Consider the following 26,157-nt stretch of genomic DNA (forward strand, 5'->3'; position numbering starts at 1 on the left):
CATAGGATGAGTTGTATGTGATTTGATTCAACCAATTGTTCAGATTTTGCACTGAGTCTTGGCTGTCCAAAATATATCGAACGGCCAAGTTTTTATACAAATTGAAACGCTTTGCAGCCTTTAAATTTATCCAAAAAGACAATCCCAATAACGTTTCCTCTTGAGAATTTATTACTTGATTGCATCTCATTTTAATTAAACAATCTCCCTAATATTGAAATTTTGGTCAAAAATAGTTGATTAAGAACTCGACCTAAAGCGAGAAGTTGCGGACCCAAAGAGCCCAATTTCCTGATACACTGGGACTACAAGTGTAGAACGAGCAATACAGTTCGACATTTGCCCTTCACCAATTTTCACGTTGTTGTTTTCCGACGACCACAAAAAAGCTCTTTTTACATGTCCAATGACAAACAAAACCCAATAATTCTTACGCTCAGTTATATGATTTTTGGCCAGCCCTGGGCCGCACATTCTGAACGGAAAAAATAAAAAGCCACTTGGTCAAAATCCTTTACACCTAAGCACCTTTTCTGCGTAGTTGTCTCTACAGAATTATCAATACAAGAAATTGTGGACGTCATTTTTGGCGAACTAAAAAATCCGCAACAAAGAAAAGGTGTGTTTATGTACAAGTCGTTTAGATTCGTTTTGATCTTGTTCTCTCTTGGCTGTCCAAAATTTACAAAAACCTCAAGGTTTTGGGCGGCTAAGATTGTGATTTCATAAGTGGAACCCAAAGTAATCAACATTTTACCTTGAGTAAAAGTTTTCTACTTGCCAAATTGTATAATTTTGGTCACTGTTTTAAATGTCCTAAACCAACCAAACCGTCAGGTTTTAGCCACCTAAATTTTGTGAACAGAACAACTTTATTATCCAGTAGATAAAATTGCAGTCCAGTGGATTGATCCATAATTAGTCAGATTTTGAATTGGTATAAAATTTTTAGACCTCATTTTTTCTTTGACGACGGTCCGCTGCGACTCCTTATACACCAGAGGAACAGCGGACCGTTTCAGTTCAAAACATTTTCACCACCAAAATGCAGCCTGGTCGAACATGGCAGGACTTCGATACAGATTTTCTCGCGTCCCAACTAATCCATTTGGAACCTGCTCTTTCTTGGCTGTCCAATATGAACGAAGTCGTAAAATTTTGATCCGATCATATTAAGCTTTACGGACTGGTCAAATGGCGACAATGAAGGCGTCACAGTCTCCTAAACATCAAATTGGCCATGTTTTGGTAAAATTCTTACCATATTTTGTCAACAGAACAACTTTATCATTCAATAGATAAAATTGCAGTCCAGTGGATTGATCCATAATTAGATTTTGAATTGGTATACAATTTTTACACCTCATTTTTTCTTTGACGACGGTCCGCTGCGACTCGTTACACACCAAAGGAACAGCGGACCGTTTCAGTTCAAAACATTCTCACCACTAAAATGCAGCCTGGTCGAACATGGTAAGGACTTCGATACAGATTTTCTCGCAACCCAACTAATCCATTTGGAACCTGCTCTTTTTTGGCTGTCCAATATGAACGACGTCGTAAAATTTTGAACTGATCAGATTAAGCTTTACGGACTGGTCAAATGGCGACAATGAAGGCGTCATATCGACAGTCCTCCTAAACATCAAATTGGCCATGTTTTGGTAAAATGGTAAAATTCTTAACATATTTTGTGAACAGAACTACTTTATTATTCAATAGATAAAATTGCAGTCCAGTGGATTGATCCATAATTCGTCAGATTTTAAATTGGTATACAATTTTTCACTTCATTTTTTCTTTGACGATGGTCTGCTGCGACTCGCTACACACCCGAGGAACAGCGGGCCGTTTCAATTCAAAACATTCCTACCACCTAAATATAGCCCGAAACAAGCAGAATCGGTACAAAAATACAAGTTTGGCTCGTCATCCATGAAAAGGCGACAAAGTCCATACGTCACAGTTATCGTGCACACATTTTATTTCGACGATTGATCATAGTTTTTCTTTAAATCATGAACCCCTAGTGTTCCTAGAATTTTCCACACGTGTTTTGGACTTATTTTACAAAGGAAAACCTGCGGCCTCATAACGCCAACATGTCTACCAAAATTCTTGATAGGTATATTACAATACTAAACAACCGTCCTAGAAATGATGGCATATCACCCAGTCATCAGTCAGCGTTTCTAATGCCAGCCAACGCTTTTATCCATTTTAAAAAGCCTTTTATTTCGCAATCTCCGCCCCTAATCTCATCCTGATAATCGTGATCATCGTCATCCACCATTGAACTTAAATTACATCAGGCTATAAACAACGATGCATATTGAATTTCAGCAATAGTTTAAAAGCCAGAGACAAACGGTTATAACGTCATATCTATTTGAAAAGTTATCATGGGTAGGTTATAACTTAAACTAGTAGGTAAGGTTATAACTCACTCTTCACCTAGGTTACAAAGTTTTCTTAACCTCACAGGTTTAGGTTATAACTTAATCCTTAACTTACCATTCATGTTATAAAATAATCTATAACCTAATAAGATTAGATTAAAATTTCATCCTTAAACTAACGAATACAGGTTATAGATCATCATACAGATATTTGCAACCAAATAAGTGTAAACCAAACTTCATGTTTTCATATAACAGATGTAGTTTATAGATTCATCCATGACCTGTCACAGGTTAAAACGTCATCCTTAACCTAATATATACAGGTTATAACTTCATCGCAACCAACACAGTTGGATGATATATGTCATAGTAACCAGTCTGTTGATGGACTAACATCACACATAGGTTATAAACTTCATCCTTTGGCTAGCACGTGTTTTTAACGCAAACCAAACTGAAAGTGCATTGTTATCTATACAGATAAGATTAAAACTTCATTATAATCTCAGGTTGGTTATAACCTAATCCGTCCTAATGGTGAAGCAGGGCTGTAAGTTATAACTAACCTGATAGCTTCGCAGTTATAACCTGAAATTAACCAATCAGTTGGCGTTGCTGGTTTTTCTATTTCATAAAGGGAAAAAAAATGATAAAACATCTTTTCAAAATACTATGATAGCTTTTTCAGTTTAAATCAATTTTTCAGTCTAGGTGAGTCTTTGGATTTTTGAGACTTAAGGATCGTTTATTCCAAAAGCTCATAATTTATGACTAAAGCTTTGTTTTTAATAACTGACATAATATTTTTTAATCGGATAAAGTCATTTCTGTTTGTGTGTAGCTATGCCGAAGGAAAATTTTTTTACCCCAGGCAAGTACACAACAAACAAGACAGAATTTGAAAAATTCCGTGAAGCTTTTATTTTTCTTTCTTTTTTCACGAATGAAGAAAAAGGGGAAAATTTTAGTGGCGGTCTATCATTACAAATTAATTAAAATAAGATTTTTGGACCGTCAATTTTTCCTAATTCTTTGAGAAAAGTGCGAGGATGCTTGAAAATCTCTCGATTTAGTATTGTCAAGTTAAACTTAATTCAGGGTCGTCGGCAAACATAGCGGTTAGAACCCTGAACAAGACGTCAACTGGTGTGGAGATTCGACTCCATACGTGAGGTCACGATGGATAGGCAACGTCAAATCGGTGAATTGTCATTCAACATGATGAATTTATCAATTAATTATTAACACGAGAAAACTTTTAAAAATAAAAATTGTAAGAGGAAAAAATGGCTCTTTTGACGAATCGCACTTTTTGGACTGTTATTTTTTTATTTTTTTTAACAAGTTGGGGCAATTCTGGCCTGACTTATTCGGTCCAAAGAAAATTATATTTCTCTTTGGTTTATTGATACATTTTCCTATTGTACTGATTAGGAAACACAGTTGAAATTGAAGATTACATTTCACTTATTTTTCGTTTGATTTGTGTTAGTTTCTTGGTCGGCCAAATTTTAATAATCAAATCTAAAATTGTTCAAAAATTTAATCCTAGAAAATTGTAAAACCACCACCCCTAATCTCTTTAAAACTTGGCTTTTCCCGGAAAATTTCCCTCTCGAAAAAATTTAGGCCGATTGGGCGTATTCAGACTTGCCCAACTTACAAGCCCTTTTGAAATAAATCCAAGCATATCGAACAATCTCTCAGACAATTATATATTTCATAAAATCAAGTCCCACCATGGTAAACTTTAATTCTGTCTGGCCTGAGACTTTTTCAGCCCTCCATGAAACCAATAGAACAGTCCGACTGCCAATCTTAAAATCACTTCAAAGTTTTCAAGCCTGCAATTTAGTAAATCATGCCCGCCATGAAGTTTCTGGAGGCTTAGACTTTGAAGTTGAAAACTTTGCTCTTCCAGAAAGAAAAACTCGTGCATTATGACATCAAGTCCCGCCATGCTCGTATTATCTGACGTTTTTGGTCTTAAGGGCAAAATAATCACTCCAAGAATCCCAATTCACGAATTGTCCCATCACCAAACGGCCTTCAAATCACAAGTTTTTAAGTCTGAAAGTCTTTTAATTTGTAATACCAAGTCCCATCGTGAGGTTTTTGAAGGGTTTAGACTTTGAAATGAATATATGTACTAATAAAATTTATTTTCATATCTTAAGACTATTGTTCTTAACTGAAAAAATTTGGTTTTTAGAAAAATTAAGTCCCACCATGAAAGACACAAATCTATTCAGGTAGAGGGTTTTTACTTGAATCAAAATCTTGCACATCTCTTCTGGATATTTAAGTCGGAAAAAAAGTCATAGTTTGTACAATCACGTCCCAACAATAGACCTTAAAAACACGAAATTCCGAGTTGACAAGCCAATTCACACGGTAAAACGATTTGTTTTTTTCATATATGTCAGGACTTTGGAGGGTGAGGGACTTATCTGAAAACTTGGGCTGTTAAGTCTGACCTTGTAATAGTAAAAACAAGTCCTGTGATCAATTATCAAACGGCTTCGGGCTTGAAAACTTGTCACAAAAAAGTGCCAGACAACAATTGGTCTTGTTATATGAAGACGCCCAGACTTTTTATCTGGATTTTTTAAAATTAAGTCCTACCATGAAACACCCAAATCTGATCAAGAGTGGTTTTTTTACTTTTATCAAAATCTTACAAATATCAAGACTTCTGGATATTTAAGTCAGAAAAAAGTCATACTTTGTAAAATCACGTTCCAGCAACAGACCTTGCATTATCTAGGGCTTAATAAAATTCCGAGTTGACATTGTCAGACCTTGTAATAATAAAACAACAATCCTCGGGTCAATTATCAAGGGACTTTGGGACTTGACTAGCAAGCTGTCGCAGAAAAATGGCAGACAATTGGTCTTGTTATATCAAGACTCCCAAAGTTTGTAAACTGGATTTTTTTGTTTTTTAATAAAATTAAGTCCCACCATCAAAGTTGTAAATCGGATGATGCATAGTGAACTTTTATCAATCAGACCTTCATCTGGATCTTTTTAGATGCATGGTGCTTTGGTAATAAATTAATATATTTGTTAAAAATATGTATGGCGAGTTGACTGGGTTTTGGTTCACCGACCTGACGGACGTGACGTCACGGGTTGTAACAGCGTTGAGGCGTCACCCTCCTTCCTCGGCCGCCGTACCTTCTCTAAGCAGGGTTGTTGTCATACGCGACGATGTTACGTCCGTCCCTCGCTTCGTTCTAGCTCCCGAGGCAAGTTACACCGTGTAACATGAACGAAGAACGTGCCGTCCCGCCTCCGGAGACCGCTATGACCCAGAAGGGGGGCCTTCTCAACTGCCGGGCCCTGTTCTTCCTCTTCCTCTGGTACTTCTTCTCCGGCTGCACACTATTCCTCAACAAGTACATACTGTCGTACATGCAGGCGGATCCGACGGTCCTCGGTGAGTATTTTTGGACGATTAAAAAAAAAAATCTATGTTGTCCTCCGGTGGGTTCCACGACGTCGCCTTCGACCCGGCGTACGGTCAGATGCCGGGACGTGGCATTAGCATTACATGTTTATCTTCTTTCCTCTTGTCCTTTATCAAAATAACCATAAAAACATGAAAATTCACAATTTTGCAATTTTTCTGGCGAACCCTAGTTTAAGATTTGACCACAGCGGCCATTAATTTCAGTTTTTTTGTTTAGGAAATAATCTGCCTTTATCAAATGGAAAACCAATGGGCTTAATAAACAATATTTGCAGTTTTTTTTTCAATTTGTAATAAATAAATTAAAAAACAATTTAATAAAGAAAAAAAACCGACAGTCCGCCATTTTTTTTGTCCATGGCCCTGATCATAAGATATACACATTTTTTTAAAATTTTCATTAAATTTTCGATAATTTTATTACAATTAATACCAAATTATAAAAATAAGAAGCCTTTTCATAAAATATTTTTAACGCCTGACAAAATTTTCATAAGTGAAAGAAAGATTTTTTGCTCTCTGTGTACAAATCGCCATTTTTTTTGCGGTGTCAATCATGAAGGCTTTTCAAAATTTGGCCAGGATTTTTTTTTTGAACGAAACAAAAAAAGTAGGTTTAACTTTTTTTGTTTTGTTTGTGAAATGTTGCCGCCACGTTTGGCCACCATTCTTCAAAGTTTTATCTCTGGAGTATTTTTTTTTTCTCTCGGTTTCCCGCCAAAACGTTTTAAGGCGGCCATGTTCGTTTCTTTCCAACGTGAATCCCTTTCTTACGTGAATTTTGTCCCGTTTGAAGAGACAAAATTGTGTGAAAAACCAAAATATACGGGGTAATTTTTGGTTTAATTGGTGTGTTTTATCGAATTTTTCTTGATTCTCCGTCAAAAAGTGACGATGCCGCCGTTCTCTCTTACATGAATAGCCATTTCAAATTTGTCTTTCTTGCACGATTTGAACATGATTTTTCTCTTATTTTAGTGAAATCTTTAAACAAATATTTAAAAAAAACTAATGTCCAAGTTGTTGTGAAACAGAACATTGTTTTTGGTCTTTGGACACGGTTTCTCGCCAATATTGAGGCGGCGTCCATGTTTTTCCTTCTCCCCCTTAATGGCCGCTTCAAAATGTTTACACCATTCAAACACAATTTTACTAACAATAAGCAAAAGCTCATTGTTAGTGAAATCTATGAATGAATGAAATTTTTATTGCGTTTAAAAATGTTCGTTGAAAGTTTTGTTTAAAATTATCTTTTTAAATTGATCGATGGTTTCTCGCCAAAAAGTGACAGGGCTGCCATATCTGAATCTCTGAAACTGAATAGCCCTTTCAAATTTGTCTTTCTTGCATGATTTGAACATGATTTTTCCCTTATTTTAGTGAAATTTCTACACAAATAGTTAAAAAACAACTGTAATGTCCAAGTTGTTCTGAAACAGAACAGTGTTTTGGTCTTTGGACACGGTTTCTCGCCAATATTGCGTTGGCGGCCGTGTTTTTCCTTCTCCCCTTAATGGCCGCTTCAAAATATTCACACGATTTTACTAACAATAAGCAAAAGCTCATTGTTAGTGAAATCTATGAATGAATGAAAGTTTTTATTTCGTTTGAATGTTTGAAAGTTTTTTTCAAAATTTTTTTTAAATTGATCCATTGTTTCTCGCCAGAAAGTGACAGACCTGCCATATGCATTTCGAAGTCGGAATTACATGTTTCAAATTTGTCTTTCTTGCACGATTTGAACATGATTTTTCACTTATTTTAGTGAAATCTTTAAAAAAAATAACAAAAAACTAATGTCCAAGTTGTTCTGAAATTCTTCGTTCAAAAAAAAATCTAAGATCTGATTTAAGAACGTTCCAACAACTCCGGATTTGTTTCAACCTCCAGAAAATTAGTTGGAACGTTTTTTTAAGCATTTCGTCGAAATATTGCAACAACCAAACGCAACATTTTTAGTTTCGATACTATTTGGAGCAGTCGTATTCCATTACCATGTTCCAACGTACTACTTGAAGTTTGGGTATGTATGCTCCCACATTGGTTGGAATGTTCCACTGATCAATATTGTTGTATTACCTCTTGGAACACTTGAAACGTTCTTACTGTCATAGAACGGTTATACTTTCATATTTGTTGGATCGTTACAACTGATCAATACTGTTGTATTACTTGCTGGAACACTTGGAACGAACTTATCTAGGTTTTGTAGCCAAATATTTGGAGATGCAGATGTATTGTCATACTTTGTGGACGTGTATAAGATCGCTCTGTATTAAAAGTGAATTGCCGTGGGCAAGATTTGGTTTTATGAACTGGAACTTCGCTCGCTGCTTGAAGAGTGCCTGTGTATGTGAAGATCTATTTAGCCTTTCCATAAAAGGTCATTTCCGAGTGAGTAAAAACTAAATTATTTTTATTCCACTTCGGATTACGCTCCGTGAATTTTCTATTCTATGTGATAAAATAATAGATAAGAACTAGGTGGGAGTTAAGGCGTGTTGTTGAGTTTATCACAACAATCCGGCGAGACCGGCATACTTCGGTAGTGTTACTTATCGGCGCATTGAATAAATAAATATTAATCTTCAAACCATTTTTGTCACATCAATTTTTCCGAAACATGGCTACTATTGAAGACGTGATTAAAAGGTTGGAGGTTCTCACAAACATACAACAAGATGTCACTTCTATTAAACAGGAAGTTTCCGATATCAGAGCAAAAATGCTATCGTTAGAAAACGATTTAAAGGCTCAAACAGCAAACTTGGAGAATGCTACCCGTAATATCGAAGGAGTGAAAATGGAAAACGCCCAGTTAAAAAGTGAGCTTGCTTTTACACAATACCAATTAAGGAAAAACAACTTAGTAATCTTGAACCTCGAGATCAATTTTACGTCCTATAGAACGGCTAAAGATGATTTAAAGAAATTTTTTGACGAAACAATGCAGGTATCCACAATTAAGGTTGAGGACATTGATTCAATTGTGAACGTAACGAACAATCGTGGGCACATGATCATAGTCCGTTTCAATTCATTTTCTAAACGTGCAGACGTTTGGGCTGCAAAAAAGAATCTAAAAGGGAAAAACACATACATTCACGAAGATCTGCCTGTATATCGCATTAACCGGAAAAAAGTTCTTCCGGCATTCATTAAAGCAAGAGGGCTTAACATCAGGGCTTCTCTTATAAGAGATTTTTTGATCATCGAGGGCAAGAAGTTTGACTCGAACAACATCAATACATTGGATTTCAACCAGTTCTCTCATGGGACTCGATCCTACGACAAACTGCAGAATGATACGCCTCGAAAACGGGAACATCGTTCAACCGTACGCATGGATGAAGGAGGAAAGAAGAGGACCAGGAGCCCTGGATCGTCGCTACCTTTGACTCGCTATTTTAAGAAAAAAGACGGTCCTCGTTCCCCTGAGAAAGCAGTGGTCGGTGATGGTGCGGAGCTTTTTCGTCCCTAACGAAAAACCATCGCAACTAGGTGGAGGTCGTGTTGCCGCAGATAAAAATGTTAGTAAGGAGAGAAAAGCATGTCTATGTATATTATTTTGGAATATTTCAGGGTTTCCAAATGTATTAAATTCAGATTTTGATAAGCGAGTACTTGATACGTTTGGAAAAATTGATATCTTTTGTATGGTAGAAACCTGGTTGTTAAAAATGAAGAATTGCCCGACTTTTTTGGGTCAGTAGTTTTGTGTATAGTGAAGCACGTAAAACAAAATCCTTTGGCAGACCAAGTGGGGGAATTGCAATTTTCGTTAAGAAACGATATGAAAAAAATGTATTCATTATTGCAAAAACATATTTGTGGGTATCGATTGGAATAAAGATAGGTGATTTAATTTATGTTATAGTTTCATGTTACTGGAACCCGTCCTCTAATATTGATTATTGTATTCATGGACTGTCTGAGCATTTAAATTATATAAAAGAAAAATATGGTCAAAATTTAGTTCTTATTGTTGTGGGTGATTTTAATGCACGTGTCGGTGTTATTGAAAAGTCAGAGGAATTAATTTTTAACAATACACTATTATATTACCCAAGAAATTCTTGTGATCAAACTATAAATAAAAGAAGGAGATTGCTGCTGGAGATGTTGGGTGATTTGAGCCTGGAGTTGTGCAACGGGAGATCTATGTCAGACAAAACAGGTGATTTTATTTTCCTCTCATCTTCAGGAAAAAGTACAATTGATCTTGCTCAATCACACTGGCTTAAATTTGATTCAAGACTTTGAAGTTATTAATTTTTCTAACCTCTGAACATAAAGCATGCCTTCTTAAAATGGTGACCCCTTGCTGGGATTCGGGTGAAATTAAGCAATGCATTTCAAAAAACGGTGATGTTTATGGAATATGTTCCAGGAGACTGTTTTGGATGGAAGATAAGAAAGCTGATTTTCAAAAAACAATCTCTCGCTGTAATGAGCTATATTTTAACAGTACTGATCCTTCAAATCTTTACAATAATCTCATTGTTGCAATCAAAAAATCAGCGGAGGCAGCCGGTATGGTGAAACGAATCTGTAAAGTCGTGGATGGTCGAACCACTTACCAGTTCTCTAATTGGTTTAATACTGATTGTCGTGTTAAGAAGAAAGAGGTGAGGAAAAAGTATAGTGATCTCAAAAAACAGCACTACTCCTCTGAAAGTTATCTTGCTTACTTGGACTGTAAAAGGGAATATAAATCATTGATTAACAGAACAAAAAAATGTTATTATCAAAATTTGACAGATGAGATCGCAAACGTGAAAAACTCTAAACAGTTCTGGCTTGCAGTGAAAAAAACAGCAAATAAATCATCCAATTTCAATCCGATTAGACCCGAACGTTGGCGATCTTACTTTGAAAAGTTGTACCCCCCTGATATTGCTGGTGACCTGGTGGTTTATGTCGTAAGCCATCCGATTTTGGATAGTCCCATCACTCTAGAGGAATTGATTAAATGCCTTGGTACGTGTGGGAATAATAAGTCTCCGGGTAGTGACTGTGTTGGATATGAATTCTTGAAGGCATTACCACCGGAATGGATTCATTATCTTTTGAATTTTTTAAATACAATTCTCGATACGGAGCAGATCCCCAATAATTGGAATAAAATAGTTTTAACTCTATTGCACAAGAGAGGTGACAGGAATGACCCTGATAATTACAGGGGAATAGCACTATTTAACACACTGTGTAAACTATTTACAACAATAATTCGTAACAGACTTAATAGGTACTGTGAAATCAATTGCATCATACCAGAAGAGCAGGCTGGGTTCTGTAAGAATAAATCTTGCATAGATAATCTTTTTATTTTACATAATTTAGCGACAAAGTACATCCAAAAAGGAAAGTACCTATTTGCTGTTTTTGTTGATTTCTCAAAAGCTTTTGATAACATAAATCATAATTTGCTCTGGGCGAAAATGCATTCATTGGGGATTGGTGGCAAGATTATACGTATCCTTAACAATGTTTATAACTCTGCGGGCTTTAACCTTAAGCTGAACGACGACTTATCAGAGGATAGCATCGCTGTTACGAAGGGGGTGCTTCAGGGAGAATCCCTGTCACCCTTACTTTTCTCTCTATTTATATCTGATTTCATCCGTTTCTTTGAAAACCGGAATATGGTGGGTGTTAGATTGGACGAACTTGCTCACCTTGTATGCCTGCTCTTTGCTGATGACGTAGTACTTCTGGCTGACAGCTATAGGGAGTCTCAGAGGATGCTTAACGATCTGATTACTGCTCCACTAATAAACTGTCTGTAAATGTTAATAAGACTAAAGTTCTAGTATTCCGAAGGTCCCCCATTTGCAAGAAGTTAAGAACTTTATATTTTGAGTCGCAGCCTTTGCTGTATGTAAACTCGTTCACTTACTTGGGCATACCTCTTAGCTGTACAGGTAAATTCAATTTGGCAAGGAATAACGCACTTAATAAAGGTATACGAGCTCTTGGAAAGATCAAAGAAATTCTTATTAAAAGTAAATCAAACTCGCTAGCGACGAAAAGAAAGCTATTTGACTCAGTTGTCGCTGCATCTGCCTACTATGCCGCTGAACGCTGGGGCGGTGGCGCAGTTGGAGGGTTTGGACAAATTGCAAATCAGGTATTATAAACAGCTGTTCTATCTGCCCCGCAACAAGCCTGATCATTATATAAAAATTGAGTTTGGTCTTGAATCTACTAGCACCAAAATTTTGATTAGGGTCATAAACTGGCTAAGTAAAGTGTTAGCTTCAGATAAAAAATCCCTTCTGAAGAGATCGTTTGAATCTGTTTTGTTCGCAACAAACTTCTCATCACCCCGTAAAGAATATTGTAATGGTAACTGGCTTGTTCATTTACTTCGAATATTGGCTCGTTTGGGTTACGAACCTTCCCTTTTTTTTCGTGATGTAAGTGTGGTGGCGAAGCACAAAAGGGACATTATAGAGCGTAGTGAGAGTAATCTCTATTCAATTAACATCGACCGATGCATTAGCTCCGGCTTCAACCCCTTCTTCAGGCGAATTTCTTCTCTTTATTTATGCGAAAATTATTTATTTCAAAATGTTTCCATGGCCAAGCAGAGAATTATAGTGCAACTAAGGCTATCGGGTGTCGCAGCAATTAGACTGTTTTATAATGGCATTACATACTCCATTGACTGCACACAATTATGCACAATCTGCAATTTCAAGGTCAACGAAACTTTGGCACACATAATATGGGAGTGCCCAATATATTCGTCATTAAGAAAAAAAATATTTAAAGAATGCACCACAACTGTACAATAGTGACGAAAAATTAATATGGTTACTAAATGGAAGCTGGGATAAAGAAAAAATAAATGATTTATTTTATTTTATACTGTGTACATTGAAGTTGAGAGCGTTTATGTTAGATGAATGATGCAGTCTGCCAAAGGTTCTTTACATGTCCATAATATGTTCTATGTTATTGTTAATTATCTATATCAAGATATAATTGTAAAATTATAATAAATAACTAATAATAATTAATTATTTTTTAAATTAAAAATTATCTATATTGTTAATTGTGTTGCACTGTAAATATGGTACTCTACTGTAGTTATCTTGGACATGGATAAAGTTTTGTAATTATGTAAAAATATGTGAGAAAACAAAATGTGCATCCCTTGTATAGGCATATATATAATGCTAAAATACAATAAAATATTCTTCTTCTTCTTCTTCTATATATACTCATATTTGTTCTTTTATTACAATGTCGTCGCGGTATTTGTACTCTTGGAACGCTCAGTCCTTATAGAACGATTGATTTTATATATATATATATATATATATATATATATATATACACTTTCATGTTTGTTGGATCGTTCCAACTGTCAATATTGTTGTATTACCTCTTGGAACACTTGAAACGTATTTAAATTGCTTTTATGACTAATATTTGTTTGAACTCAAGTTATTACGTGGCAATTATTATGTTGGAATACTTGAAACATTCCATATATTCAATCCTTATTGTATATATAGTATATATTAATAGATAATATATACTTTCATTTTGTTGTAGCGTTCTAACTGATCAATATTATTTTCTCTTTGGAACACTTGAAACGAACTTAACTAATTCTTTCATATTTGTTGAAGTGTTCCAACTTGATTGTGTAACACTTGAAACGTACGAAGCCAAGTGGCTTTTATACTAATATTTGTTGGAACACTTAAAACGTTCAAATGTTCAGCCCTTATAGAACGGATAGACTTTCATATTTGTTGGAGCGTTCCAACTGAACAATATTGTTGCATTTCCTCTTGGAACACTTGAAACGAACTTAACTAATCTACTGTCTTAAAACTACTACTAATACTACTAAAATATTCTCATATTAAGAATTATTCATTATGTTCATGGAACGTTCCGACCGATTAGTGCTTACAGAATCGTTCCATTTTTCTTATGATCTTGCAGGCTGGCAATATTTAGTCTCGTATCTTTGGGAACCTTCGATCTAATCAACTCAACTATAGTTGTTAGAACGTTCAAGCGGAAGTCCATTCGGTTTAACTGTTCTGACCTTATAGTCTCTTTGAATCTTAACGTATTGAACTACTTGTCTTTCGGATGGAACGTTCCAGCCGGTTAATTTAAATTTAAAAGGTCAAACTTATGCTGTTTTGACTCGCCGTTCTGTTGGAACATTGCAAATATTGGCAACTGATTGTCGGCCGGTATGGAATTCAATCTATTTGGAACGTTACAATTTTGTTCTTTCCAAAACTTTACCCTGTTACAATTCTTCCTTCTCAACACGCCAACTCACAGATATTGGTTCAGTTAACAAAATTTTATTGTACAATTTGAATTTGAAGGTTCCAACTTGACGTAGTGTGTACGTTCCAACTGCTCTGTCCTTGCTAAATTTATTACATATGTACTGTTCAATCTACTTCTTGGAACACTTCAAGCCACTCTATGGCCGATTATCAAGCTTGTAGTTTAGGTCAGTGGTATACCGGTTTGTTGGAACGTTCCAACTGTTTAGTAAACTGAACGGACAGATCTAGTCAGCATTTCAAGCGTTTCTACTTCTCAGACCGTCTAGAAAATAGTCACTCTCTGGTCTATTGGAACGATGCAATTGTTATTCTTAGTGTTTAACTCTTGAAACACATGAGACGTTCTAACGGACTGTTATTTATATTTGTTGTAATGGTACAACTGAAATCTATACTCTATTTACCTTTTACCTATATATCTACCTTATATGATAAAAGAAAGTTCATATGTATTTACTTTCGTATATGTTGGAGCGTTCCTTTTGGAACGGTCAACTTTTGATAAGTTCCAACCGGTCGTTTAAACATTATTTTTTAAGTTGTTTTTATCAAGAAGATTTAAAAGTTCCGTCGTTTCATTGCCTATACGTGGCCGTTTTCAAATTTGTCTTTCTTACACGTTTTTGTGTTTTGAGTTTATGTTTTAAAAAAGTGACAAATTTAAAAACAATCTTGCTCGTTTAAAAAGTTATCCAATTTCGAAATGGTATCCTGTAAAGAGCTGTCAAATTCGAAAGGAGCCATTCAAGGAGAGAAATATTTGTTTAGACAGTCTTATTTGTCAGTCTTACACGAGATATATTATGCTTTCAATTTTGACAGTTTTATACTAGTAAGATAGCTTTTAAATTTGACAATTATAAGAGCTTTCTGCAGCTTTTCACATGCTAAATCGTTTTTAAATTTGACAGCTCTTTACAGGATTTTTTTAAGGTATGCTCTTTACTGAGGATTCGTCAAAGAGGAGAATATTACTCCTTTTCCGTGTCTTTCAAAAAATCTCCACTCACCACCAAAAAAAGGGGGAAATCATGAAACTTAATTATTGGAAGAACAATCAAGCCGTATTGTTTTAATTCAATGCGTAAATTATACGAGCTAGATATCTTTTAAATTACACAATTTTATTCGAGATCGCTTTTAAATTTAAGAGATTTACCCGTGCTATATACGGTTATCGAATTCGACAGGTTTACACTAGTAAGATTGCATTTGAATTTGACAGCTTTACAAGAGCTTTCTACAGCTTTAAACAAGCGAGATCCTTTTTCAATTTGACAGCTCTTTACAGGAATTTTTTAAAATCTATGCTGTTTTTAAGGTATCGTAACTGAGGATTCGCCAAAGAGGAAAATATTCTTTTTCCGTTTCTTTCAAAATATTTTAATCTCCCTTCACCTCCAAAAAAAGGGAACAATTCAGTTCATCATAAAACTTAATTTTCGAACAATCTAGCCGTATTTGTTTTAATTCAACGCAGAAGAATTTTAATCAGACCGCTTGTAAATTTGAGAACTTTATTACCCTAGGAGAATGAATATATTTTCTTATTACTTTTATCTCGCTAGCATTACTATTGGGTTGTCCGGAAAATAATGCAGGATTTTGGTATTAAACAAAAAAAAAGAAACTAGTTACTTTAAAGCAATGTTCTTTAATCAAAATAATTTCCCATACTCTCAATACATTTCTCCCAACGTGTTGGTAACTTATTAATTCCGNCTAATTTTTAATATAACCATCGCCCACACTGTTTCTCTTATTTCTTACAAATATTCTATACTACCTCTTTCTTTCTATATGTGTTGTTTTGCCTATGTTGTTTTTCTATAGTTATTCCCCTCTCCATCTTCCTTTCACCCTCACTCTTTTTGTATCTCTATATGTCTGTCACATTCTATGTTTCTCTGTTTAACTCCCTCTTTATGTCTTTTTTTTTCTCTCTCTCTCTCTCTTTGTTCAATTGGCGATTTATTTCCTTTAATATCTTCCTTTATTTCTACCAATCTATTTGTCTATTCTGTGTGTTTCTTTCTTACTCTTCTAGTATCGTAATTTTTATATATATATATATACGTATGCACTTTTAACTCACTCGCTTTACTATAGTAATCCCTGTCTCCTTTTTAAATTAGAGGCCGCTTGTAAATTTGAGAGCTTTACCCAAGGAGATGGAATATTTTTTACTCTAAGCTCACTAGATTTATAATAAAAATTACTGCTTCCAATTTACCAACTTCTTTAGGAGGCGACGAAGGCCACAGTGGTTGACACGGCACTAATCATGGTAAGGTAATGATCCTTGGTTCGAATTCTCTTAAATTTGACAACCGTCTTTGGGAGCTTTTCCCCAGCTTATTCCTTAGAAATGTAATGACTGGTCAAAAACAGCCACATTTTTGTTTTTGCATCTTATCCATCCTCCTGATAATAAATTATGTATCAGTCCGTTTGAAATTTGATTTATACTGTAACTAACAATCGTATTTGTTGATTATTTATTATTTATTAGTAACATATTGTGACAACATACAGATTATTAGAAAATGTGGGCCATTTTGTATCAACTACCCTACAATTGTTTTGTTCAATTTGAACATTTTTAACAAAAAAGTTGGATGAGCTCTGGTTGTGCATTTCCCTATCCTGAGATATTGAAAATTACCAAATAATTAACCACCTCTCACCTCAACTTCTTTCTTAATGTCTCTAATTATTCTCCGAACATTAACAGCATACACTGAAAAAAAAAAAAACATGCGATCCAATTTAATAAATAAATTACAAAATAAAAAACTAAGAGGACATCTCACAAAAAGTGCATGCAAGCAGCTGGACACGGTTCTAGGTGGTATTTGGTAACATAACCAGAAACTCATCACTTCAGTTCAACCTGTTTGTGTCGGCTCAGCGACTTCTTAACCTTTGTACACATTATAATTATCACCTACCTCCATTTAATGAATAAGTATGCAATTTATGAAAATGCACTCCTATCATTTAATGCTATCCTAATTAAAACCCCTACAGGAGTCCGCAGGAGGCACTGAAGGGTGAATGTGAGTGCTGTGCATCATAATAGAATGGGATGCTACCTAACCATCCCCAAACTTCTTAAGTTTCAAAGTACTTTAAAAGAAATATATTTTGAAATCACAAAACCATCTTTCTGTCTGTTTAGAAAAAGCTGGTTTTCAATTCACTTATCAAAAGTTGACAGCTTTACACGAGCGATATCGCCTTTAAATTTGTCGGCTTTACACTAGAAAGATCACTTAAATTTGACAGCTTTATACGTGCTTTCTACAGCTTTACACGAGCTAGATAGTTTTTATATTTGACAGTTTTACAATACAAATCCCAGTTTCCAATTTAACAACTTTTTAATTCTTAAAGTATTAAAAAAAATAGTAATCAGAAAATTTTCATTATCGGTCCTTTTTGAACGCTGCCGACGTTTTTTATTATGGTTATAAAAAGCAGGTTTCAGGCCGCTTATATTCGCTTGATAGCTTATAAAATTTGACAGCTTTACACGAGCGAGATGAGATCGCTTTCAAATTGGTTTATAATTATTATTATTTCATATAATTATAACTTTATAAGATCTTATATTTATAATTCATAGCTTTTTAATTTTTTCAACGGTTTTTTCTTATTTTTCGTTTCCCTGTCCCAGTTTGACAAAAAAAATTTATGAAAAATATTTTGACAGCTCTTCATGCAGATTTTTCTCATGCTTTTAATAAAATAAAAAACCATTTTATTAGTATTTCTTTTTTGTAAGAAAAAGAATTTTCCGGAATGATGCCGTTGTTGGAACACTTGAAACGTTCCAACAGATAGTTTTCTTGAACAGATGGCCGGTGTCTTGCGCATATATAACGCCCGTTATACTGCCATATTTGTTGGAACGTTCCAGGTGACAAGGCCCTATCGTCGCACGTCTTGGAACGTTTCAACTATTCTCTACGTACAGAACGGTTAGGTTATTCAGTCCTATTGATCAGCTCTTACGTAAGTCGGATTACCTAGGTCGTAATTACCTCTGAACGGGTGAACCGTTCCAACTTTACTGTCCTTATATTACGGTAATACTCACTCCCATATTTTGCACAACGTTGCATTTCAAACGTCCCAACTAACTGACATGTGCCAACTGATCAATTTAAAGAATCTCTCCGGTTCCTTAGTACGTTCCGTTTAGCATCCATCAGCATCAATCTTCTGGTTTTGATCAAATGCACCCATGGTCTGTCGGAACGTTCCAATTGATTAGTCTTCTAGGCCGATCTTATGGTTTCGTTTTGTTGGAACGTTCCAACTATTCATTCTTAAGCATATGGTCGTGAAATAAAAATATTCTTTTCCACACCAACTCAACCGTACGTTGCCCAGTTAACAAATTTTGAAGTATGTTAGCTTTAAAGATGTTTCAATTTTCCCCTCATAATTTAGGGGGGAACGATTGTCGCAGAAGAGAGTTGTGAGTCCTTTGGAACAGAGGCCTTTTAAAGTTTTGTTGTAACGTTCCAACTGTTTAGCCTATTGTGAACAGTCAATTCCTCAGCAGCCTGGAGAGTTCCAACTGTACTGTTCTTACGGTACAGCCACATGTACTTTTATATTTGTTGGAATGGTCGTGATCCGTCGTCCGAGTGCTGTAAGTCAAGTGTTTCTATTTTTCCTCGATGGCCGCTTATTAAGCTTATGAACTCTCCGATTTGTTGGGACGTTCCAAATGTATTCCACTTGGAACGTTCCAACAGTTGAGCGTATTATGACAAACTCTTGGTAGACGTTTTGTGACGTTTCAACTTCTTAGAAGGTTTGTTATTTTGCTATTTGCTCTCCTTTATTTTTGAACTTTCCAACTGTTCTGTCGTTACAATATCGTTGTATTCCGTCTTGGAACTCTCAAGCATGTCTTTTTTTTCTCTTAATTAAATTTTTTTTAAAGTCCACCTTTTGTGTTTTGTAACTATATTTTCGACAATTTTAAGGAATGACACCTTTTCATAAAATATTTTTAACTACTGACGAGCTTTTCCCAGCTCGTTACACCATTTAAGAAAAATGTAATATCCTCCAAACTGCTTTTACAAGGAAAAATATCAATCTCCCCGCCCATAAAATTGATTATTTTTTCTTAAAAGATGGGAAAATCGACCAATTTTCACCAGCCATTTTCTTATAGTTTTCTTCAGTGTTGATTTTTTTTTATAGGTACCAGATCAATTGTAATTTTAAAAAACGGTAATTTTTATTATGACAATTTACATTTTCCAAATTACTCATAAATTTAAATTTACCCCACAAGGGTTTGATCATAAAATTTAGACAGCCCTTTTCACGTTATTCATTCATGTCAAAACTTAAACGAAGAGCCGAATTTTCCTTCTGTTTTTCAATGACTGGAAATTCCCTCTTCAAAAAAAAAATAAAAACGGCTTTTATTATAGTGCAGTATAACGAACTAACTGTATTTATTATTTTTAGTCCGGATGTGTTTTTGTTTTATCACTGATTCTACGGCCGCTATCAGCGTACTTGTTCGAACGTTCCAACTGATCAGTTCTGTATTTATTAAAGCTGTCCAGAAGCGTTTCTATTTTTTCACTCTTCTACGGCCGTTGTCTTCACAGGATTGTTGGAACGTTCCAACTGGTCAGACCACAGTATATATGTATTTATTCTTGGAAACCCAGAAGGCGTTTCTGTTTTTTCACTCTTCTACGGCCGTTATGTCTTCACAGGACTCTTGGAACGTTCCAACTGTTCAATCCTTACGTGTTCTATTCTTGAAACGTGCAGCGTTACAACAATTATGTACTGTATTGTTCGTGAATATTCTCACCTATAGATTGGACCACTCACCCAACTGTTGGAATGTTTCAAGTCCTCTTTTTACAGTGTACACTTGTTAGAACGTTTCAACTGCTCAGTCATTGAGCCAGTTCACTTACCTGTTGGAACGTTCAGTTGTTCACTCCTTATTGCCTGTTGGGAACGTTCCATACGCACGTTCATGTTGAAACACACGTTGCGATCTGTCGTTATTGACAGACTTATCTGGTGGTACGTTCCAACTGTTTTCTCCTTAGATCTCTACATATCGGTTGGAACGTTCCAACTGTTCACTTCTCGGTTAGGGATGGTTATTATATAACGTGTTTTTCTCTTGGAACACATGCAGTGTACAATAGTTATGTCATTATTTTGTACAACCTGTGATCCGGTTGTAAGTTCTAATTGATAAGACAATACAATGCCTTTGTATTTATCCCGTGGAACACTTGAACCATTCCAACTTTACTGGCCTAATATTACGGTAACTCATTCTTGGTTGGTGCGTTCCAACTGATTAGCAGTTACAGTATTTTATTAAGTCAGTTCAATTGAAGTCCTACTTAATAGTTCTTACGGTATCGTTTCTCTTTCTCTGGAATAGACCGACTAGACGGACAGAGTTAGTGACCCGGTGGCGCTTTATCACGTCTGTTCAACGGACCCACAGGCCAACAACCACAAACTTTACTAACACTAACTTCATTATCAATTTTAATTAGAACTTTCTAGTTGTTCAGTTCAAACACGGTGATGATGTTGATCGATTCTAGGAAGCAGCTCCCCAGTCTTCAGGCTTATTGCATCTTCCTAATTTTCCTATCCTCAGAGGCCTAAAACTGACCCCAGTTGTCGTGACCAAAACTTTTTTAGGGACGTCGCAGATGCTCATGACCATGGTCTGCGGCTGCGTCCAGCTCTATTTCCCCTGCGGTATGTACAAGTCGCACCCGCGACTCTCCAAGCCGCCCGGCTTCTACAAGCATATGGTGCTTGTCGGCTGCACCAGGTTTGCGACGGTCCTCCTTGGCCTCGTCTCGCTCAACTACGTCGCGGTCAGCTTCACTGAGACTATCAAGAGCTCGGCGCCTATCTTCACCGTCTTCATCTCAAGGTGCCTTTTAGGTAAGTCACATCCTCTTTTGTGTCGGTACTTCTTTCACTTACTCTTTTTGTGTGTGTCTTTTTCAGGAGAGGAGACGGGTCTTTGGGTCAAGCTGTCCCTTCTGCCGGTCATGGGCGGGCTCGCCCTTTGCTCAATTAACGAGATTTCCTTCGACGCACGTGGTTTCATCGCAGCCATGGCGACCAATTTTACGGAATGGTAAACTTTTGTAGAATATCAACTGTTGGATCGTTCCTCTATCTGCTCTGTGTGACCGTGTCATACATCTTACTTTTTCCAAACGGAACATACCATCTGCTATGCTTTATAAGGTCCATGTCAAACCTCTTTTATTTTCCAAGCATGAAACGTTCCATCTGCTCTCCTTTCGATCCACGCTATACCTTTACTCTTTTCCTCGCATGGAACGTTCCAACTTTGTGTTACGACCCGTTTTTGGAAAAATGTCATACCTCTTTCTGTACAGCTTGCAGAACGTCTATTCGAAGATGCTAATCTCCGGAGACAAGTTCAAATACTCGTGAGTATACAATCATATGTTAACAAAGCGTGTCGCTGACCCCGCCGTGCTTTGCCGCGCAGGCCCGCGGAGCTCCAGTTCTACACGAGCCTCGCCTCCATGCTTCTCCAGGTGCCGACGTCCCTCGTATACATGGACTCGTCGTCCCTCGGTGGTGTGACTCCGTCGCACATGGTCGCATTCGCTCTCAACGGACTCTTCTTCCACCTGCAGAGCATCACCGCCTATGTCCTTATGGACTATACCAGCCCGCTGACGCACAGGTAAGAGACACCATCATCTTTTACATCTACCCTTTACCGTCCATTAGAATCGATCATGCGTTCTACCTTTCACCCAACATCTTTTATCCTCCAGTGTGGCCAACACCGCCAAAAGGGCCCTGCTCATCTGGGCGTCGGTCATCATGTTCGGCAACCCCGTTACCGGACTTTCAGCCCTCGGCACGTGCACCGTCATCTTCGGCGTCCTCCTCTACAACAAGGCACGTGAGATCGACACCCTCTCGGCCAGACACGGCAAACTCGATGAAGTGAGTGCGACAAACTTTTATGTTATTTTTTTTAAATCTTATTTTTCCGTCTGACAGGCGTTCGAACCGTTGCAGCCGGTTAGGAGGATTTGACTCTTCGCTTCCTCCGTCGCCCAGAAGGATCGATCAAAACATTTTCTCAAAATATTCCAGAGCCAAAACCGATGAGGAAAATTCTTTTCCCGCCCAACTTTTTTTAAAACTAAAAAGAAAATTATGTGATTGTATATAATCAAACAAACTCTGAGGGTTATTTCGAAATTTCCAAACCTCGGATTAATTGTGATATATAAAACTAATTATTATAATATAGACTTATTATCTTAACCCCTTCCCCTCCCCCTCTATCCAAGAAGTACTGTGAACACAAAGAATTTTATTTATGTAATAGATCTTAGGTAATTTATTATGTATATTAGGTAAAAGTGTTGTGCTACTGACTTGTTTATTTTGGTTCATTTTGTTCTTTTGTACAGTGTATATTATACTTTTGTATACTATATTGCGAAAAAGAGAGAGAAGGAAATTTAAAAATATATATCTTATTTGTCAATATTTTTGTGTATTCCATCGTTCCTTGCCACAACTCGATTGTAAAACGAAACAGCAAGATTATTAACACCCAAAGATTTATCATTAAGTGCCATATACCTAGACCTATGAAATCCTCCTTCGGTGTTATGATATTGCTTTTTCCCCTTTTATTTACAGTTGTTCTTAATGTTGCAAGAAGAACGCACATCAAAAACATCAAACTAAGTGTTTCGGGATTAGGTGTCTCCATGGGCAATTAATGTAAGATGAGGTAGTGCAACAGTTAAGAGGTTAGTAGTGCTCTTTACGTTCTGAGAATGGTTAGGGATTGTCATCTAGTCTCGCAGTCCAACTATAAATTGAAAAACAGCGAGACTAAGACCGGAAAGGTTTTTCATTATGCAATCAATAACTTTCCGTTTTTTTATTTACAGTTGTTCTTTAATACTATGACCGTTGCCATTTGTGAGTATGGTCATCTAGTCTCTCTATAAATTCTAAACGGAAAACAGCGGAACTAGTAGAATTGTCTCCAGATAGTCAACCTTATCATTAAATTTTCGTCGATTTTTGAGAATTCTTCTGGATCATCGAGCTGCTCTGTGATGTTGAACAGTACCTGGTCTTCTGGGTATTTCTTCAACTGTGTATCTCTGAGAAAAAAAAAAAAATTATCTACAGATTGATACGCTTTATGAAGTGACTCACCCGTCGATAACGAAACGTGCTAACATGTTCACGTATTTCTTTGCAACCCATTCGTTCTTCGGGTCGACGAGGCACCCTTTAATCGTGAAGATATAAGGCAGTTCGTCCCCGTGAGACGTGCCTTCGCCCGACCTCGGGACTCGGCAGTTCATGAGACCGAGTTCGCTCTTGAAGTCGAACATGAAACCCTGAAAGGGTCCGTCGTGGTATAACGCCTCCCTGATCGCCGGTAGAAAGAACCAGCCGTCTGACATCATGTTGCTAACACGTTTGTCCCTCGAAGAAGTCATTTCATACATATCGTTCATTTGGCCTTTAATATACCACAAGTTCTTTCGAGACAAATAATAGTCAAAGTCAAAGTAGGTTCTGAACATGGTGTCTTTCCAGTTTCCAGTCCAATTTCTCTCCCTGGCGACTATGATTAAAAAGAAGATATGATTTGGAACATTTATTAATAGGTTGGTTTTTACATGCTGATATGATATCCCCTTCGTTTCTGTTCAATCCGAGAAGCAGTGTGAAGTTGCTGTTTACAAAGGGGAATTCGCGCCCGGGTTCCTGATGGATATAAATGCTTTCTTGGACAGGTTTGAACGGCCATAACATGGTATCCCACAAATTTGCCGACTTGAAAAAGAAAAAAAAGGTAAAGATCAGCTGGATGTTACAGTAAGATGGAAACGCACTTCGAGCATCATCGTTCGTGAAGTGTTGACTAATGTTGAGAACCGTATTTTTTCTAAACAGGCCGGTTTAATTGTTTCTAAACATTCCTCTTCTACATTTTCACTCTTGAGGAGCATGGCTTGATATTTGGAGTACGTCAAAAACGCAAATGTAGCCTTGGCCCAGGGTGCGAACCGCGTCCCGCTGATTGCGATGCCCCTTTTGATCGCGTGTCCACCTGCTCGAACATCATGTATTTCTGCTACTACGAAAACATAGGTCAGTTTTACCTGGAGTCCAATTGTTTCGTTTTAGGTGGAAAAGGGCGTGGGACGCTCCTGCACCGTGGCCGGCGAGTGTTATCCTCCCGGGATCACCGCCGAAACTTTTTATGTTCTTCGTCACCCATTCTATCGCTACTCTCTGGTCATCGAGGCCGTAGTTCCCAAACAATTTGGCAAAATAAGATCTCACAAACCCTGGCATCAAACAGTTAAAGCAAAGAAGCAATGGACGATAATTCAAAAGAGTACTGGAATACCGAGGACGTCCAGGCGGTAGGTCATAGTCACGAAGACTATATCGTGATCCATGAACCTGCTCGGGTCGTATTTGCTGCTCCGAGTCGTTCCGAGTGACAATTGCGTCCCATGGATCCAGATCAAAACAGGCATGCTTACATTCCTCTGAAAAGTGAAAAGCATTTTCATTTGATAGGAAATAACGACATTCATAGACTTTACCCGATAGCTTGGGGTGTAGATGTTGAGAAACGTACAGTCCTTTCTTCCAAAGATCTCACCGCTGGTCGGGTCCACATGCATGCAGTTGATTCTTCGATTTAAGCTCTGTAACCAGCTCCTGGGTTCCGAGTTAATCGGTACAAAACGAAACTTCGACGTTTCTACCCTCCACTTATAGCGGATCCCTTCGAAAGCGGTGTAATTTCTCCCGCCCGGCGACGTTCTACGAATTGGCGTCGCGAAAGACCACGCAGGTGTCTTAAGGTGAACCATTTCACCGGCCTCCACGAAGATTAGAATAAACCATAGGCACCACTTCATCATGTCTACTGATCCGTCTACGTGGCACCTAGATTTTTTATATGTCATCACTTCATGCTTCGATCCACCTTGGAAAATCATTCTATTTTAAACTAATCTACCGTGTAAGCAATGCCAGACAAGGACACCTGCTAATAAATAATTTAAATAAAAAAGTTTCTGAGGGACCCTTAAAGTTCATCTATCATCATACTATCTTACTCTAAAAGCCCTCGTACTTACCCGTATGAAACTCTAACCTTAACTGTCAAATCACCACTCATTAATATACGACAATTTGCCCTTTACCATTAAGTGACGAACCTTGGACCTTTTTTTTCTTTGCAAAATAAATGGTCAGGTCTCGCTTTGAACTCAGTTAGTTGTAAATGAAGAAGATTGTGCAGGTGAAGGATGCGATAGATAAGACATGTCGAAACCCAAGGAGTCATCATGTTACGTTGTGAGAATAGTTAGGGATGGTCATCATAGTCCAACTACAAACGCAAAAAGAGCGAGACTATTAACAATCAAAGATTTGTCATTAAGTGCCATCTACACCTAAGAATCTTCTTGGGTGTTACGATATATTACGTTTTCTCCTTTTATTCACAGTTATTCTCAACGTAGCAAGAAAAACAATTACACATAAAACAATCAAAGTATGTATGTATTTCGTGATTATGTGTCTCCATGGGCAGTTAATGTAAGATGAGGTAGTGCAAACAGTTAACACTTTCGAAGTAGACGGTACGTTATGAGAATGGTTGGTATGGTCATCTAGTCTCACCGTTCAACTATAAACTTAAAAACAGCGAGACCATTTGGACCGGAATGGTTTTCCATTATGCATCTTAGACTAAATCAATCCTTTTGGGTGTTAGGATCAATCACCTTTCCGCTTTTTATTTACAGTTGCTCGAACGGTACAACTTTTTGTGACGTGTTGGAACGGACCAAATGTTTCA

General features: G+C 36.9%; 2 protein-coding genes across 2 annotated transcripts; one reads left to right on the forward strand and one right to left on the reverse strand.

The window, feature by feature from the left end:
- The first annotated feature begins 5,468 nt into the window (after positions 1-5,468).
- LOC106670826 (solute carrier family 35 member E2B-like) lies at positions 5,469-22,790 on the forward strand. Its single transcript, XM_014401456.2, has 7 exons — positions 5,469-5,844; positions 20,931-21,182; positions 21,249-21,381; positions 21,650-21,703; positions 21,766-21,966; positions 22,061-22,235; positions 22,293-22,790. Exons 1-7 carry the CDS (start codon positions 5,673-5,675, stop codon positions 22,326-22,328), a joined length of 1,023 nt encoding a protein of 340 aa, XP_014256942.1. The 5' UTR covers positions 5,469-5,672; the 3' UTR covers positions 22,329-22,790.
- Positions 22,791-23,178: 388 nt separating this feature from the next.
- Positions 23,179-25,273, reverse strand: LOC106670825 (esterase E4-like). Its single transcript, XM_014401455.1, has 7 exons — positions 24,890-25,273; positions 24,688-24,832; positions 24,437-24,625; positions 24,167-24,384; positions 23,951-24,107; positions 23,478-23,895; positions 23,179-23,422 (listed from the first exon to the last, which is right to left on the reverse strand). The coding sequence occupies exons 1-7, from the start codon at positions 25,256-25,258 to the stop codon at positions 23,287-23,289; spliced, it is 1,632 nt and encodes a 543-aa protein (XP_014256941.1). The 5' UTR covers positions 25,259-25,273; the 3' UTR covers positions 23,179-23,286.
- Between the last annotated feature and the right edge of the window lie 884 nt (positions 25,274-26,157).

The sequence above is a fragment of the Cimex lectularius genome, unplaced genomic scaffold (genome assembly GCF_000648675.2).
Source record: "Cimex lectularius strain Harlan isolate CLEC.00 unplaced genomic scaffold, Clec_2.1 scaffold252, whole genome shotgun sequence".
Taxonomy (NCBI): domain Eukaryota; kingdom Metazoa; phylum Arthropoda; class Insecta; order Hemiptera; family Cimicidae; genus Cimex; species Cimex lectularius.

What these genes read in the sequence shown, in the direction of transcription:
- LOC106670826 (XM_014401456.2), top strand. Translation starts at nt 5,673, where the DNA reads ATGAACGAAGAACGTGCCGTCCCGCCTCCGGAGACCGCTATGACCCAG. An exon ending in GCGACCAATTTTACGGAATG is followed by an intron (nt 21,382 to 21,649) that starts GTAAACTTTTGT and finishes CTTTCTGTACAG; the next exon opens with CTTGCAGAACGTCTATTCGA. An exon ending in GACACGGCAAACTCGATGAA is followed by an intron (nt 22,236 to 22,292) that starts GTGAGTGCGACA and finishes TCCGTCTGACAG; the next exon opens with GCGTTCGAACCGTTGCAGCC.
- LOC106670825 (XM_014401455.1), bottom strand. Translation starts at nt 25,258, where the DNA reads ATGACATATAAAAAATCTAGGTGCCACGTAGACGGATCAGTAGACATG. An exon ending in ACGAAACAATTGGACTCCAG is followed by an intron (nt 24,385 to 24,436) that starts GTAAAACTGACC and finishes ATGTTCGAGCAG; the next exon opens with GTGGACACGCGATCAAAAGG. An exon ending in CACGAACGATGATGCTCGAA is followed by an intron (nt 24,108 to 24,166) that starts GTGCGTTTCCAT and finishes TTCTTTTTCAAG; the next exon opens with TCGGCAAATTTGTGGGATAC.